Below are 15,818 nucleotides of genomic sequence, written 5' to 3'. Positions count from 1 at the left end.
CTTACCAAAAAAAAAAGAAATTACTAAATGCAAGGAAATACATGAAGGGGCGGAGGAGAGAGATGGATTTTATTATTACGAAGTTCTCTTGGCAAGGGTGTCGCATCTGGTTTTAAAATTGCCGTATATTATCTACAATCATATGCTATATATCATGTGCACCGTTGTTGAAATCATGAAGTTAAGTGACATCGATTTCAAACAAGATAGCATGAAGTAATTGAGAAGCAACTTCGGAAAGACCCAGGATATTGTTTCTGAAAATGAAAATTGAACTCCACGCTAGAGTTACGTACACGGAACTACTAAGTGACATTATTACTATATGTAATTATTTTTTCTGGTTACCCGTCCGTTTCACCATTTTAGTTGCTCAGCGTTCACATCATGTCTGTTTGCGGTTATAATTTAAAATATTTTTTATTTAAAATAATATTTTTTTATTTTTTAAAATTTATTTTTGAATTTCAAACAGAATTGTTAGAGGATGATGTGAACTAAAATGGTGATACGGAAAAATAAATACAGAAGGGCTGTTGTGCATGAAATTGAATTGATTGCTTTTATTTATGAAAAGTACAATATTTATTATACCGGGCCACAGTAGATTTTTCTTCCTAAATTGTTCATGTAGTTCTGAATTGATTGCTTTTATTTATGAAAAGTCGCCATAAGCTAATTCTGTATTTTCAAATTCAAACTCAAAACCACGGTCCCGATTCTACCTTACATTTCATGCCGGCTCGGGGTTTGGATGAACAGAAAGGGCTGAACCATTCATGACCATTGGAAGAAGATTTGGCAGATAACGTAGACCATCATCTACTCTGTGCAAGAAGGATGGTGGACTCCGAAGAACAAAGTTACTGCTTCATATTTAGAGACTCTGAAATATCACAATAGCTTCTTACAAATTGTTCGCAAAAAGCTCACGCAGTAACAACTGTAACATTCAAGAATTACAATATATAAAAACGTTCTTAGAAGTTCTGTTAACACAAATTACAATATATTTCCAACTGCAAATGAACTACTGGTACCTCAACACTTTAGCCACAGCAGGAGCCACAGGCAGGCAAGGAACCTGGAGAAGTTAAGGATATCAAAATTGTGTTCAGCAAAGGGTTGAAAAACGAACACATGAATATCCAAAAATAAATAAACAAGCAAAATAAACTCACTATGGTCAATCCCTCTAACATTGTCCAGTCCACGGGGTGGGCCACGTGGGCCACCACCATATGGTCCACTCCCAGGACCTCCTGGGCCACCATCCCATTTCTTGCTAGAACCAGATCCTTTTCTGTAAGCATCTGTCTTTTCCATCTAAGAAATAAAAAGGAATTGAGAAGATGAGTATCTAGAGGTAGAAGACAAGTACCAAAACAGACTTATTAGGACAAAGCAACAAGGGAAAATCACTGAATTACCGAGAACATTGTAGAAAAGAACACGCCTATGAGATTCACAATAGCCCAGAAGAAATCAGTGATTGTTCTCAGTCGCCATATGGATCGCTTGGATTTCAATACACCTGACAACAAGGACACAACCACATTGCTGAAAATAATCAAGGAGGAGGAAAAGGTTCCACAAATTCAATCCTCAACATGTTTTTTTCTTCCTTTAAAATTCACACCAAAATTAAGAAATGTATATATTGCCCACATCAACCATGCAATGAGCCAGCCACAGCTTTATCTTGGTATCACTATTTCACTTAATGATGCCACTCAGTTGCATTACAGGCCACATGGTTAAAGTCCATTTTACAAGCAATTAATTTCAATATCCAATTTTCACAAATGATATACGCCAAACAACATACAAGAAACATGAGGGAAAGTTAATAGAGAGCCCAGGACATCATATCAACTTCCAAATGATACATTATGCTTAAAAAGAAGACCATCAACAATGAAACTAATAACAGAAAGGCAGAATGACGTTCACGTGAAGTTTCAAGCATCAAAGAAAGCTAGAAACAGTACCCAGAAAAATAAGAAACTAAATGTTTAGCGATCAAGAATTAATGATATCAGCAAACAGATTGCGTGTGCAGGAGAAAACACTGATGGCATCATCTTCCTTGGGTTTATTATCCCATCAATTTCACTGAAACATGTATTACCTTCCACCTTAAGATGGTTTAAACTCCTGCCTAATTCGGAAAGGACCATGAGTTGGTGTATCTTATAAGCCCAAACACCAGATTATCGCATGACCTTCTAACGGTGATCAAGCTCCGCGCCATTAATGGCATTAACAACAGCAGAACAGATAATCTAATTAAAGAATCTCAAAGCATGATTTATGTCAATCTGTGATGCATTAATTCATTATTTTAGGCACAATTAATCCTTCACCAAGTCAATCTAAGAGTTGACTTCTAAAAGAAGAACCCTAATTCCCAAAATGAATCAATCAAACAAAAATCACAAGCCAAAAACTCCGCTATCAATATTGATGAATTCACAATTAGAACTGGATAGATAAAACCCTGAAATCTTAAAGACTAAAAAAGGATTTACAATATCGTAGATTGACGAAAATCGCGATAAAGACTGAGAGCGCTTACCTCGTTCAACGTATGCCATTGGGTGAGGGTTGATTCCAAGGTCTCTTCTTCTCGAGTTTTCTTCGATAATTTTGACTTTCTTTCCTTGTTTATGGAGAGAGCTCAGCCGTTGTGTTTTTTACGCTCGTATTAATATATATGGATGGGGGGTTTTGGCGTGTTTCGAACGGTAGCATACCTTATTTTTATTACGTGTTCGGTTGATTTTGATTGGCTAGAAATGACAGAGGAGGAAAATAAACATGCAATTTTGGGCTCGGTACTTGACCTTGTGATTTTATGCCTAAGACAATGTTACCATGGCCCAGCTCGTTCCCAATTTCCTAACACGCAATGAAGGAAAAGCTCCTACATTTAAAACATTTGTGTAATCTTCTTCTTAGATTCTGAATCATATTTCATTAATTTTGAAATTTATTCTTCAAATTAAAATAAAAAAATATTTTTTCATAAGAAAAAAAAATTAATAAGGTAAGAGATTTTTTATTCAAGAAATACTTCTTTTAATTTAAATTATTAAAATTCTTGCGCCACTGGTTAAAAAAACAAGCTTTTGTCAAGCTAGAAAACGAACAGGAGGAATTTTGACTCAGAAATTACACCTTTCTTTCAAGATTTGAATAGATTGATTTCTCGTAAATATTTATTTTAGTCATTCAAAAATTAAATAAAAATTGGTTTCAAATTAATTATTGTTCAAATAAAAATTACCCTGCAGTAGAAAGTCATGCATGTTTCCTTCATGTTAGCAGAAGTCATCTTCCTGTTTCATTTTTTTTATAAAATCTCCAATAAAAATTCGTCAGTTAGATAAATATTCAGGGAAGAACTACATAAAAATCTTTTCTGCATTCGGTTGTTTTTTTCCTTTTCTTTTTAGAAACTCTCGTCCTTCTGAACCATTAATCTTTCTCGATAATTAAGAATTATGTTAATTCTTGACCAAAACTAACACTTCATGTCAGTCATGCGCAGGAGAAATGAAATTCTTACAAGTAATTTATTTAATTGAATAAATAAATAAATTTAGTTTCGATACAAAATATCTCCTGATTCTAAAACTAAAAAATAAAAAAAGTGTCTGGGAGTGTATTAATAATTTTAAAAAATATTTTTTATTTTAAAAAAAAATATTTTTAATATTAATGTATCAAAACAATTTTAAAATATAAAATACAGGGAAAAAAAAACCCAGTAATTTTTTTCTTCTTTCTTATCTTATTTCATGAAGTGTCCTTGAATGTCCTCCCGTAATCTACCTCTGCCTTCAAAGGTCACATGCCATCACGGGTACATAAATGAAAGGGGGTAATGTCGCCATAAGCTTTTAAAACTTTACATTTGAATCTATATTTTAATTTCTTTTCATTATACTCTCTCAAAGTAGTTAAGACTTATTCTATAGAAATACATATTTCGCATCCTCAGGTTTTTTATTATTATTATTATTATCTTTATGGATTTCTAGTTTATCCAGATGTTTTTTCATAATGGCCCCTCCATTAATTCCAGAAATTATAGCTCGCCCTGCCTGCCAATATTGTTTATTCACAGAAGAAAATAAAAGAGGAACTATTGAGAATTGCAGACGAGGTGCTGAAGCTGCTGTCAAAAGGACTGGAAATATGTATCCTCCATGCCCACAACCTGAACTAGCCCTGGAAGTTGAACCTCATACTGACATGTCTTCCCTCGCCGTACTGTCCCAAATGAAGTTCCAGGCCTTCAGGCATGGATGGAAAGATGGCGATTGGATCGCTGTCAAATACCTGCCGATGCACTCTTTGTCGATACCAAACGAGGTAATGAACCTTCGATGGCTATCTAGATCCACAACTTACGCAGGAGAAACAGATCATTCACATCTTTTAATGTAAATCTATAGTTTACTTTGTGTCATCTTTTAGAATATTTAACAATCTTTCTCATAAAAAAAAATCAACTTTGGTGAATGGACTCGTTTATGACTTTCAAGAGGAGGAGGAGGAGGACCATCTTACAGAACCATTAAAACATAAGATGAAGAATAGAGTAGGATTTGAGAATGCTGAAGCGGAAATAGCATCACCCCCATTTAATAGACATGGCAATCAGCTAACGTTTTTCTTCCATGTATAAGTTCATTTTTCTTCGTAGTCAACATTATTATTATTATCTAATCTATTTGTCTCCTCAGCAAGGCATCGGGGCATCCTCTTTAGGCATGATGTATCGATTAATATCCCCCGTCATGTAGGCTCTGCTCTCTTCGCCGAGTTTCTTTACAATCTGGCGTTGGCTGTTCCTGTTCAACCAGTGGTTTCCTGATTGTTTTGTAGACTTCCAAGCAACTAATTGAAAGAGGGAAAAAAGGGTGCAAGACTGTCCCCACTGCCAGTTGTGGTGGACGTTTAGATTCCGAATGGATGGAGCTTTAGATCTTCTTTTTGAAGCAAAAATATGGAGCTCATCATGATTCCTCGTCCCCTCAACCTGCTTTTTGCCTCACCAATTACAGTGTGTGCTTTCAGTGTTACTGCAGAGTGAGCGATTTTCTAACACAAGGAGAAGAGGTGCGAGCAGAGTCAACTATCATATAGCAATCGTCCCTGCTTTACTAAAAAGATGAAAATGGTTTCAGGGTATATTTCTAAAATCACACAGGTAATCCTTCCATGTTCGCGGGTAGAACACAAGCCAACGCTAAAAAACAATTACTATGTTTCTGTTCAACATTGAAGTAACAAATGATAGAGTGCTCGGATGAAAATGAACATTTTAGAACTCCTTGAAAATCCCAGCAGCCGTTAAAAATGAGTAAACCTGGTTGTTGGCATAGAAAAGGATCAATCTACAGATTACAGTGTGTCTGTGCGTAAGTGATTCATAAAATAACAAGAAGGTGAAGTAAGACATACTGACCATTTTTAATTAACGAAGTATAGTTGTTGCACGTAACAGGCCTTGCAGAGATGAACAGGAGAGGAGATTTCTATGCTTCTCTGCACCTTTTTCCTTCTCTTCATCTACAAGCACCCATTCCCTTCGCAGTTCCTGGCATAATCTAAAATGAATTAGATGTCAAAAGATGTGATGACTCAGAGAAAAGATAGAGGTGGATTTCTTTCTAAAATGGCTAACTAGCGTTGTACAAGGTATAATCCAGTTTGATCTCTAAAAGGATCGCAATACATATCCACCAAGTAACGGGATAACCATAAAAATAATAAATTAAAGTTGAAGAGCATAATACAAAGACAGACTACCCACTCGCTCAACTCATTTTGAGCTTAGCAACAAGTACGAAGACATAGCTTCAATCTAGAGGAAATGCTATGAACAATTGAAACTCTAAACCAAATACATTGCGTGGTTTCCATTCATTCAAAATATCTATACATGAGCAACATGTATCTCATCCATTTACGCTATCTTGGGCCTGAGATCTGCTGTGAAGAGATATAGGAGAAACAAGCATGTGAGTCATTTGTTGTGTTTGTAGCACTTGGATTTGCTTCTGGATACAAGATAATGTCCCTCTGTTCATTTTCCTCCCCAATCATGGAAGCCTCAGTGAATCTACGTCCATAAAAGCGCAAGAAATTCAGAGATTCTATTCTTGGCTGGCCTAAAGGAGTGCTGCTTTCCAGCATTCCAACAACACTAGCCATTGTAGGCCTCAATAATGGCTCCTCTTGAACACAACAGAGAGCAACACGTACTAATCTCTCCGCTTCTTCACTTGTTACCCGTCCCTCTAGCCTCGGGTCAGCAAGCTCCAAGTAATTCCCTTGCTCATGCATCTCCAATGCAAATAGTGGGAAATAAACAAATCCAGATCCAGATGATGAAATCGATTGGCCACAGCCACTGTTACTGCCATCCATGCTGCAATTTTTTCTTCCACTTACAAGTTCAAGCAGTACCATTCCAAAACTGTAAACGTCAGTTTTTTCTGAGATTGCTGAATTAGTTAGCCATTCAGGTGCAAGATAGCCACGGGTACCCCTCATTGTTGTAAATAAACTAGATTGTTCAGGGCCTAGAAGCTTTGAGAGGCCAAAATCAGATATCTTTGCCTGAAAATAGTCATGCAAAAGAATATTCTCTGGCTTGACATCACAATGAATGATTTTTTGTTCACACCCAGAATGCAAGTATGCAAGCCCACGTGCGGTTCCGAGGGCTATCCCAAACCTCTCTTGCCATTCCAAGACAGGCCCGCTGCCAAAGAGGGTCCTGTCTAGTGAGCCACGATTCATATACTCATAAACTAAAAGGCGCTGCCTCCCTTGGGCACAAAACCCTCTCAGTTTCACCAGGTTGACGTGGTGTATATTTCCGATTACTGCAATTTCAGTGCAAAAATCTTTTTTCCCTTGGACTCCTAAATTGGTTATCTTCTTTACTGCTACAGCTGATTTATCAGGCAGCGTACCCTTGTATACAACACCGAACCCACCAGACCCTATCTTGGTCTTAAAATTATCAGTAGCTACCTCGAGCTCTTCATAGTCAAACCGTTGTGGTAAGCCTGGGATGTAGAAGGCGTCCAGATCTCCTGAAGAAATCGAGTTTGCAAGGCCTAGTTTTGTCTCTTTAATCTTCAAAAAACTCTGTTTTCTCCACCAGAGGAAACTGAAAGCACCTATGATGAAGAACCCAGTAAAAGGTAACAGCACCAGAATAAATAAAGGGAAGTCTCGTCTTGGATTAGTAGACCCATTGTTGGAAGGTGAATCATTTCCACCTAAAGTCTTAATGTAGCCCAAACGATCGTCATCATCTGTAGTACTTGCTATAATGGAACCTAATTCATTTTCAAATGCATAGCAAGATCCAGAAGAATTTTGATAATAAATTCCCAAACAAGAACAGTCAGCAGTGCAGAAATCTTGACAGACTGACAAATTCACACCATATTCTATAGGCTCAGAGAAATCAACAGAGAAGTAACCCATACCATAGCCAAGCTTCAGATAAGAAACATCAGATGAATTCAACTGAGTAACATTCTTGGCTGAATTGCAAGCCAATGGCAAAGAATAACCATCACTTGGCGCGCAGCCGCTCGAATTTTGTGAGCCTCTTAGGAAACCTTGGGGGCATGAACAAATTGGGCCATTGGATGTAGTGCCAGTACACAGTCCAATTCTGCCACAGACAAGTGGAATTCGACAACCATCAATTGGCCCTACAAATTCCTGTTTCCTGTCAGTACCCAGAAAACTACTGATCACGAACTGGCCAGAAGCATCCAACTGAGCAATTCGGAAGTTGGATGGAGGCAAGGTCACCTGTGTCACAATTGCTGATCCATTACGACCAAAGAGAAAGAGACCTGTTCCATTAATTTCCATATATTCATTTATATAATTAGAGTTCCTGTAAGCTCGGGCATCCATAGATAATCTCCAGTATGTCTGCCCATACCATTGCAGCAAGACATCTGAATCACTGACAGTCAGCTTGTAATCACCGGTTGACAAGTCATCATCTGATACAGCACTGGATAGAATTGTGTCCTCGAGTAAGTGCTGTCCCATGACAATCGTGTCTGTTGGATAGTGGAAGCTCTCCCAAAGAGAACGATTAAACTGGTCAAGTAAAACAAGATTGCCCGTCTCAGTTAGCAGCAGTGCATTTACTGATGATCTTAGTGGTGGAGTTGACCATATATCATTACCGTCTTGCTCGGCGATGGTAATTCCAATTGCTGTGAGAGTCATTTTACCAGAACTTGAGATAGGACCATCGCGATTAGCAGACCAGATGACGGTGCCAGACACTGCATGCATAACACACAAGTAATAGCGGGCCTTTTGTGCTCCAGGGTTGAAGATAGCAACTTTGAATGTTCCATCACGTGAGAACAGGAAAGCCCCTGCGTTGTCAACAAATTTAAAGTTTGAAGCAGTGAAATTCGGAGAGATTAATTCAGTGTAGGTAACACCAGATACAAGAACATGGAACAAAAAACTGGTGGACAAGAATAACAACAAGGTTCCCATATGGTGGATTGGTTGAATGATGAACAGACAAGAGAAAAGCAAGCCGTCTGATGACAGAGGTTTTGGTGGATTTGGAATTGGTCTGCCAGAATTTCTCCATTTCTTTTTTCCTATCCAGCTTCTTGGCCGTTGACTTCTCTCTCTCAACACCACCTAAATGCTGCCTGATTTGTGACGAAGGTGGGCAGGGCACGCGTTTACTTGGTGATAGCAGCAGCTGATGATGTTCAGATTTAAAAAATTTCTTGCCGTTCAAACCGGAGGGGTTTTTATTATAGCTGCAGGACATTTGGTGATTCATGAATTTAAGAACCATTTGTTTACAATATCTTGTTTTCTCAAACAACATGCTGACAGCCATCATCCCGCCTCTTTCATTCCTTGCCAACCTTTCATTTAAGAAGAATAGCCACAGCCCAACCCCTCGATATTTATATAACCATTTCATGCACACCATGACAGGAGCATGTCTTCATTTAAAATTAAATAGTATATAGCATTATTGATGTTCAAGTATGAACAGGCACAAACCTAGCCATTATCAAACACATGAAAATTAATAAGTAAAGGTCGTCATTCAGTGATGGCTTGACATGGTTATATTGTCACCAATATTTCTTATTTCCCGCAAACCCATTTTGTTAATAAATTAATAGACAATCATAGAAAGTCCAAATTGCCCTAAAGACAAAAAAAAAAATAAACAAAACATCAAACACTTGGTGTGTATTGCAACATATTTGTTATCTTTCATCCATGTATATAATTTTCAATTGATTTTATTAAACATGTATATCAACCTTTAATTTTACAATTAAAATTTTTCTTGATGAAATAAAAATTTTAAAACCAAATAAATTTTTTAGTTTAATAACTATACTAAAACTTTTTGCATGGCATAAGTATTTTTTTGAATTTTTAATTTTTTTTAATATCAGCAAGGTCGAGCATGCAAGCTAGTCTCTACTAACAAATTTTAAAATATGTACTAGTCATGCTTTGTATATTTATACATTGTCATTCATGTCAGCCTTTCTTTTAAAGATCTATTTACATCCAATGAGTTTTATTCTTTTAAATAGATCAACCATAGTTCGTATCTGGTTGGTGTGCATATAATCTATTTTAAATTTCTTGGCTTTAAGCCATTTCTCGTAATCAATGTTACATATTGCTTCCACGTAGTTGATAGGTTTTTTAAGTACGAACAACTTGTCATCATTAACTTTCATAGAAAGTTGATATCTCAATGGTACATGACATGTACCAAATCTACAAAATTCTTATGTTTTTTGAGTTTTATATTGAACATCAATTATTATAATTAACCCCGAGCTTTAGTTCTATTTACATGTTAGTTTGTGGTTCTTGAACTTATTTAAGTTCTAATTTCCTCGCATTAATCTTTTTTAAAAAATATCTTTCTCTAAAAATATGGCATATTTTGGGACAAACATCTTTTACTCAATGAGAAGGTGGAAATAATATCCAATTAATTATTTTATATCCAACAAACTTACAATTATTTGAATTAACTCTTAGCTTTTCATATACATTACACTTCATATAATTTTTGTTTTATTATTTGATTATTACACATAGAGTATACTAAGACATTGGATTTTATTTGTAGGAAAACATTTTTAAAAAAATTACAGTGATATTGTTAGCCTTACTCTGTTATTATGTTGTTTTCATAATCATATTTGGAATTGCAATCTTACAATGTTTACGTTACATATTCTAGTCTTGAACTAGTTACATGACTTGTATGATGCCGCGGGATAATTTTTTTTGCATAAGAAAAAAACTAAAATCTAAAAGTATTAGGTTTTTTTGTAAAGTTGTACCCAAGAGTTTTGGGTTTTACTGCAATGCTTGACCCAGGAGTAATATTTATAATATTAATAATAACATTAAACTTGCATGACCTAAGTTTAAGTAGGTCTGGCTGCATCATCAGATCCAATAACCTTGGATGTGAGTACAGGTTGCAAGGTCATGTCATAAAAATATGATAATTAAATAGATTAATTAAAAAAAATAAAGAAAAAAAACCAAGAGGAAGAAAAAAAAATAATGAAGAAAAAGAAAAAAAATCTGAATTAACCAGGTTAACCTATCAAACCTGGAATTCGTGTCATAAAAGTTTGATAACTAAATAGAAAAAAAAATTAATGGGTTAACTCAAAATTAACCGGGTTAATCCGTCAAACCAGATTAACATGTCGAGCCCAGGATACGTGTCATGAAAGTCTAATATTTAAATAGAAAGAAATTTAACATTGACAAACTAAATTAAAAAAAAATAATTAAAAAAAATCAAAAATTATGGGTTAACCTGTCAAACTTGGGATTTGTGTAATGAAATTTAATAACTAAATAAAAAAAATTAACATTAACAAACTAAATTAAACAAAAAAAATTCATCAAAAGAAAAAAAAGTAAAAAAAAAACCCATAAAGGCATAAAAAAAATAAAAAAATAAAAAAGAAAAATAAAAAAAACAGCTCAGATTATTTCAGTATATGTTATTATTATAATAATTATATTATATAAGTACAATGAAAATAAAAGGTGTGGAAAAGCTACGATACTTTTACTTTTCCTATATATTTGAGGGTATTGTCAATGTTGTTGTTTATATTTAACTCCAAAAAGTATTGACAGAACATCAAAGCTGATTAGATGAAGAAGGTACAAAGAATCAAGAGCCCGGAATACTGGACCTGAATATCCCTGTGAGACCGTGGCAGCTGCGGCAGTATCACCTAATATCCCTGTGAGACAGTGGCAGCTGCGGCAGTATCAAACGAAGTTGATTATTTTTTAAATAATTTTTTATATTAAAATTTTTATTAATAATATTTTTTTTATTTTTTAAAAAATTATTTTTAATATTAACATATTAAAACGATCTAAAACATATAAATTATATTAAATTTAACAAAAAAAATTAAAAAAATTTTAAGAACGCTGTTTCAACCGCATTTCCAAATAATTTCTATAAATCACCAGGTATCTAGAAAGTTAAATTTAAAAATATTTTTAAAAAATTAATTTTTTTATTTATTTAAAATTAATGTTTTTTTATTTTTAAATGATTTTGATATGTTGATGTCAAAAATAAATTTTTTAAAAAAAATATTAATTTTTAATATATTTTTAAATAAAAAATATTTTAAAAACAATCATAATTATATTTTAAAAAAAAAACACACACATGTATACAAGGTATCAAATCTCAGTGCTTTATATTTAGCCACCAGGTTTATGTCCTTATTTTAATAGTTATATATTTGTTGATTCAATACGTATAGATGGTAATCTATGAGGATACGGACATAGCACGACTTCGATATGGAGATACGGTAATTCTTAAAAACATAGAATACCATTAGATCATTTACCTTTATCACTATGCATGTTGCGGTCCGTCCTAATACTATTAAACCCCAATATATTAATACATGATCTAAATTATAATATTAAAATAATTTTATAATTTAAAATAAATTATAAAATTTAATTTTCAACAATTCTAATATTAAACAATAAGTTTTTTTAAAAAATTAATAATTTCTGACGAGGGCACATACATTGAATTCCCCCCTCAATTAGTAGATTAAACATTATCATCGACCTTTATATGCTATTTCATCAATTAATATTATTAAAAGTAAACAATGGCAAATAATTAGTAAATTAAAAAGTTGCTGGAATAAAGTTTTATTTAGTCAAATGACTAATTTTTTAACTCATAAAACCTAGAATTATATTTGAACCAGTCTTAAAAAGAAAAAAAAAAAACGCTAAAAAGTATTTTATCCATATCTCCACACACCCAAATTTAAAACTATTTTATTAGTATTGTTTTATCGTATTTTCACAAAATACGATACTTATTAAGTTGTATCTAAATGTTAGTACGGGGAGTCCAAGCGTCAAGAGAATTAGGTAGATGGCGAGTAACGCCTTCGCCTTTTTGTTTTTTCAAAACTACCTGCATTGATCGGGAAATGCACAAGGCCACCTCACCCCAGCTGGACGAGCGGATGGCTACCGGTAATATAAAAATCAAAGAATTACTCGCTGTCTACACTCGACGCATGATGCAATTATCAACGGCTCTGGATCACTGTGCTGTGAATCCCATCAAATCCGGGCGGCACCAACCTAATCTATTCACTCGATTTGCAGGCTGCCACGTGCGCAACAGCTTGTGAGAGCTTAGCTACCAATACCACGGTTTTGACTTCTTTCTTGTGTGCTGTGAAAGACAAGAAAAAGGGAAATCCCCATGACCACACACGATGAGAAACTTTTTACCGACAGTATGCTTGGCCTGTGTAAAAGTAAAACCAAGTAGAGCCATTATAAAGGCTGATTGCTATAATCTTTTTATTAAAATAATTTTAGCTATTTAGTTTTTTTTCTGTGTTACAAGTTTTTTTAAAGTATTTTTTATTTATAAAGATATGAAAATAATAATTTTTTTAAAAAAATTATTTTAATATTAATAGGTAAAAATAATTTTTAAAAATTGAAAGCGTGGTTGTACGACATTAAACAAAAGATGCCAAAACATCAATTCTGAATCAGTCGCCTAACAAGACGGTTGGATCATACTGGGGAAGTTTTTCAAACATGCACTGTCACTTCCACCATATATATGTTGATTTGACTTTGATTTCATTTATTGGAATGTGATGTGCGAGGGTGATCAGATGAAGATTGATTGTGTTGTTTTTTTTAAAAAAAATTATTTTAAAATAAATATTTTTTTTATTTTTTAAAAATTATTTTTAATATTAATACATCAAAATAATATAAAAATATAAAAAATTATTAATTTAAAGTAAAAAAAATAATAATAAATTTTTTAATTTTTTAAAAAACATTATTGAAACATAAAAATAAAGAGTTTAAAAGAAAAAATTGGCTTCAACAACTTTTTTTATTTTTATTTTTTAGATAATGTTTGTTTTTATATTTTAAAAAAATTAAAAAATATATATTTTTTATTTTAAATTAATTTTTTTAAATTTTAAATTAATTTAATATACTCATATTAAAAATAATTTTTAAAACATAATAAATATATTATTTAAATATATTTATAAACAAAATATTTTTAAAAAACAATTAATTATTATGGAATATTCTTGTCAAATAACCCACAACCTGGTAATTACCTGTCTGCCCTTCACTAGTAAAAAAAAAAAATCAAAATTGCAGTACATCATCTCCTCTATTTTCCAGTCTAACCATAAAATCTCCCATTAATTAAGATTTCATCAATTGAATACCCACCATCCACCAGCATATCTTGCAAGCTCTGAGGTTGCGCCACCACAATTACCATCGACTTTTGGGCCCAGCATCGAACTCCTCCATCTTTCTTTCTTTCATGTTCTTTGTTCTCCTCACTTCTAGCTGTTAAGGTATTTGGGCTACTCCGCATCCCCACCACTACCCAGCTTTACCTGTAATAATATCTACTAGCTGGTAAACTGTTTTCCAGCATAAAAATAAATAAATAAATGTGCAATCATTGAAAACATAATCAAAAATAAAAAATTCTTATAGATGAATTTGATAAAATAACTTGAGAATCATATATAATAATTTTTATACAATCGAGTATAAAAACCTATTTATACCCAAAAAAATATTCAACAAAACCTATTTATGCCTGCTAACATGGTAAGTATTCTTTAGCTAATAATTTGCGTGTTGATACAGAGGTAGAATCTGAAGAATTCGATGGCTTATGTTCTCATCCATCTCCATTGTCTGTGCTCGATGTCTATAACATGACCTCACTTGGTCATGGACTTGAAAGCAATGTGGAAATGGTGGCCAGAGAGAGTAATATAGAAAGCTCAATCAAAGAAGAAAGCAGTGTAGAAATGATTGGAGATAGCTCCGAAGAAGTGCGTGCATTTCGGATTTACGGGAAGAGCGAACGTTATCACCATCAGCTAGTCAAGAGCTGCTTGGTTTTGATCAACAGTCTCAAATTGGGCATGGTGTTGGGCAGTTTTTTGATGGTTTCATTAATGGAGAAGGTTTTTCTGTGTGTGATAACATTGAGCCAATCAGTTCACCTATGGATGGGGTGATGGATCTTCCGGGCATTGAACTTGAGACGCTTGCTTTTGTCAGGAAACTCTCAGTTTTGCTTACCAGTAATGTTTGTAGTTGTCACTCATATCAAATACATTTTTAGCGTATATCATAAATAAAATAGTGAGATAGAGATGGGGTTTTGTGTGCTTGTAAGAGGCGAGGAAGGGAGTTCTTGGGTTCTTGTTTGAGAGCCATCCAGGATTTCGCAACTCTCTGTGATGCTCCATTTACGAGCAGCTATTTAGTATATAAAACTTGTTATGTTTAATCTCGTGCTTCTCCTGATGTCGTCGTTTAGATTCTCCGGAAAGGTCTCGGAAGGTGGCATCTTTTGTTTTCCTTTTGTTTCTTCTAATCTTTGGTTTCCCACCATGATTTGTCGTTGGAGATGGATGGAAGTCTTATTTATATATATAGTTTGCTAAGAGAACGTTTCAAGGGAGGCATTCTTCCGCTTTTTCATCTTTGAAGAATTCCAAAAGACTGTTCTTGATGGATTCCAAATTTCCAACCACTATTCACCAAAGTACTTATCTCGGCGTTTCAAATTTGACATCAGAAAAGTTGGGTTTGTGGTGCCCAATTCGTAGAAAATTTTTATTGTTAATTGATATTTTATTAATTATTTTTTGAATTTATTTTAAAAAAAATAGATATAAAAAGTGAAAAAAAATTCATTACTAATAAAAATATCTTTATTTAATATTTTTCTCTTTTAATCATATATTTTTTAAAAATATACATAAGAATTAACTCATAGAATATAATTGGTTACCCTTAAATTATCATACAATCTCTCCGGAAATCGCTCAAGGAAAAAAAAAACTAAATAGCCTTCGAAATATAAGATTCATAATCTTTTTATTTTTAATATTTTTAATATAAATATTTCCAGAGCATATTTTTTTAAAATATCATTATATTTTTTTTCTTATAAAATTATTAATTTAAACATTTGAAAGTCTCCATTTTCATAAAAAAATAATAAAAAAAAATCTTTTGTAGATATATAGTTTTCCATATTAAACTATCATCTACATTAACTTCGCACGTTAAGATATCAGTTACTAGTTAATTTGATTAAAAAAATAAATCAAATTACTGAAACTGAATAATTA

At 33.3% G+C, this 15,818-nt stretch overlaps 2 protein-coding genes across 4 annotated transcripts; both read right to left on the bottom strand.

Moving 5' to 3' along the window:
- Window positions 1-844: 844 nt before the first annotated feature.
- LOC118041764 (uncharacterized) lies at window positions 845-2,736 on the bottom strand. 3 transcript variants are annotated; one of them, XM_035049252.2, is made up of 5 exons: window positions 2,579-2,736; window positions 1,431-1,534; window positions 1,182-1,326; window positions 1,041-1,084; window positions 845-943 (listed from the first exon to the last, which is right to left on the bottom strand). In XM_035049252.2, exons 1-4 carry the CDS (start codon window positions 2,595-2,597, stop codon window positions 1,050-1,052), a joined length of 303 nt encoding a protein of 100 aa, XP_034905143.1. In that variant the 5' UTR covers window positions 2,598-2,736; the 3' UTR covers window positions 845-943; window positions 1,041-1,049. The 3 variants fall into 3 exon arrangements, with proteins under 3 accessions (XP_034905143.1, XP_034905142.1, XP_034905141.1); XM_035049251.2 differs by having other exon boundaries at window positions 845-886; XM_035049250.2 differs by having other exon boundaries at window positions 845-1,084.
- Window positions 2,737-5,761: 3,025 nt separating this feature from the next.
- On the bottom strand, window positions 5,762-8,937 carry LOC118041765 (G-type lectin S-receptor-like serine/threonine-protein kinase At5g35370). Its single transcript, XM_035049253.2, has one exon. The coding sequence runs from the start codon at window positions 8,566-8,568 to the stop codon at window positions 5,986-5,988; it is 2,583 nt and encodes an 860-aa protein (XP_034905144.1). The 5' UTR covers window positions 8,569-8,937; the 3' UTR covers window positions 5,762-5,985.
- Window positions 8,938-15,818: the final 6,881 nt, after the last annotated feature.

The sequence above is a fragment of the Populus alba genome, chromosome 14, assembly GCF_005239225.2.
Source record: "Populus alba chromosome 14, ASM523922v2, whole genome shotgun sequence".
Classification (NCBI taxonomy): domain Eukaryota; kingdom Viridiplantae; phylum Streptophyta; class Magnoliopsida; order Malpighiales; family Salicaceae; genus Populus; species Populus alba.
The sequence above is the reverse complement of the archived record's forward strand: the minus strand, read 5'-3'. Positions and strand labels throughout refer to the sequence as shown.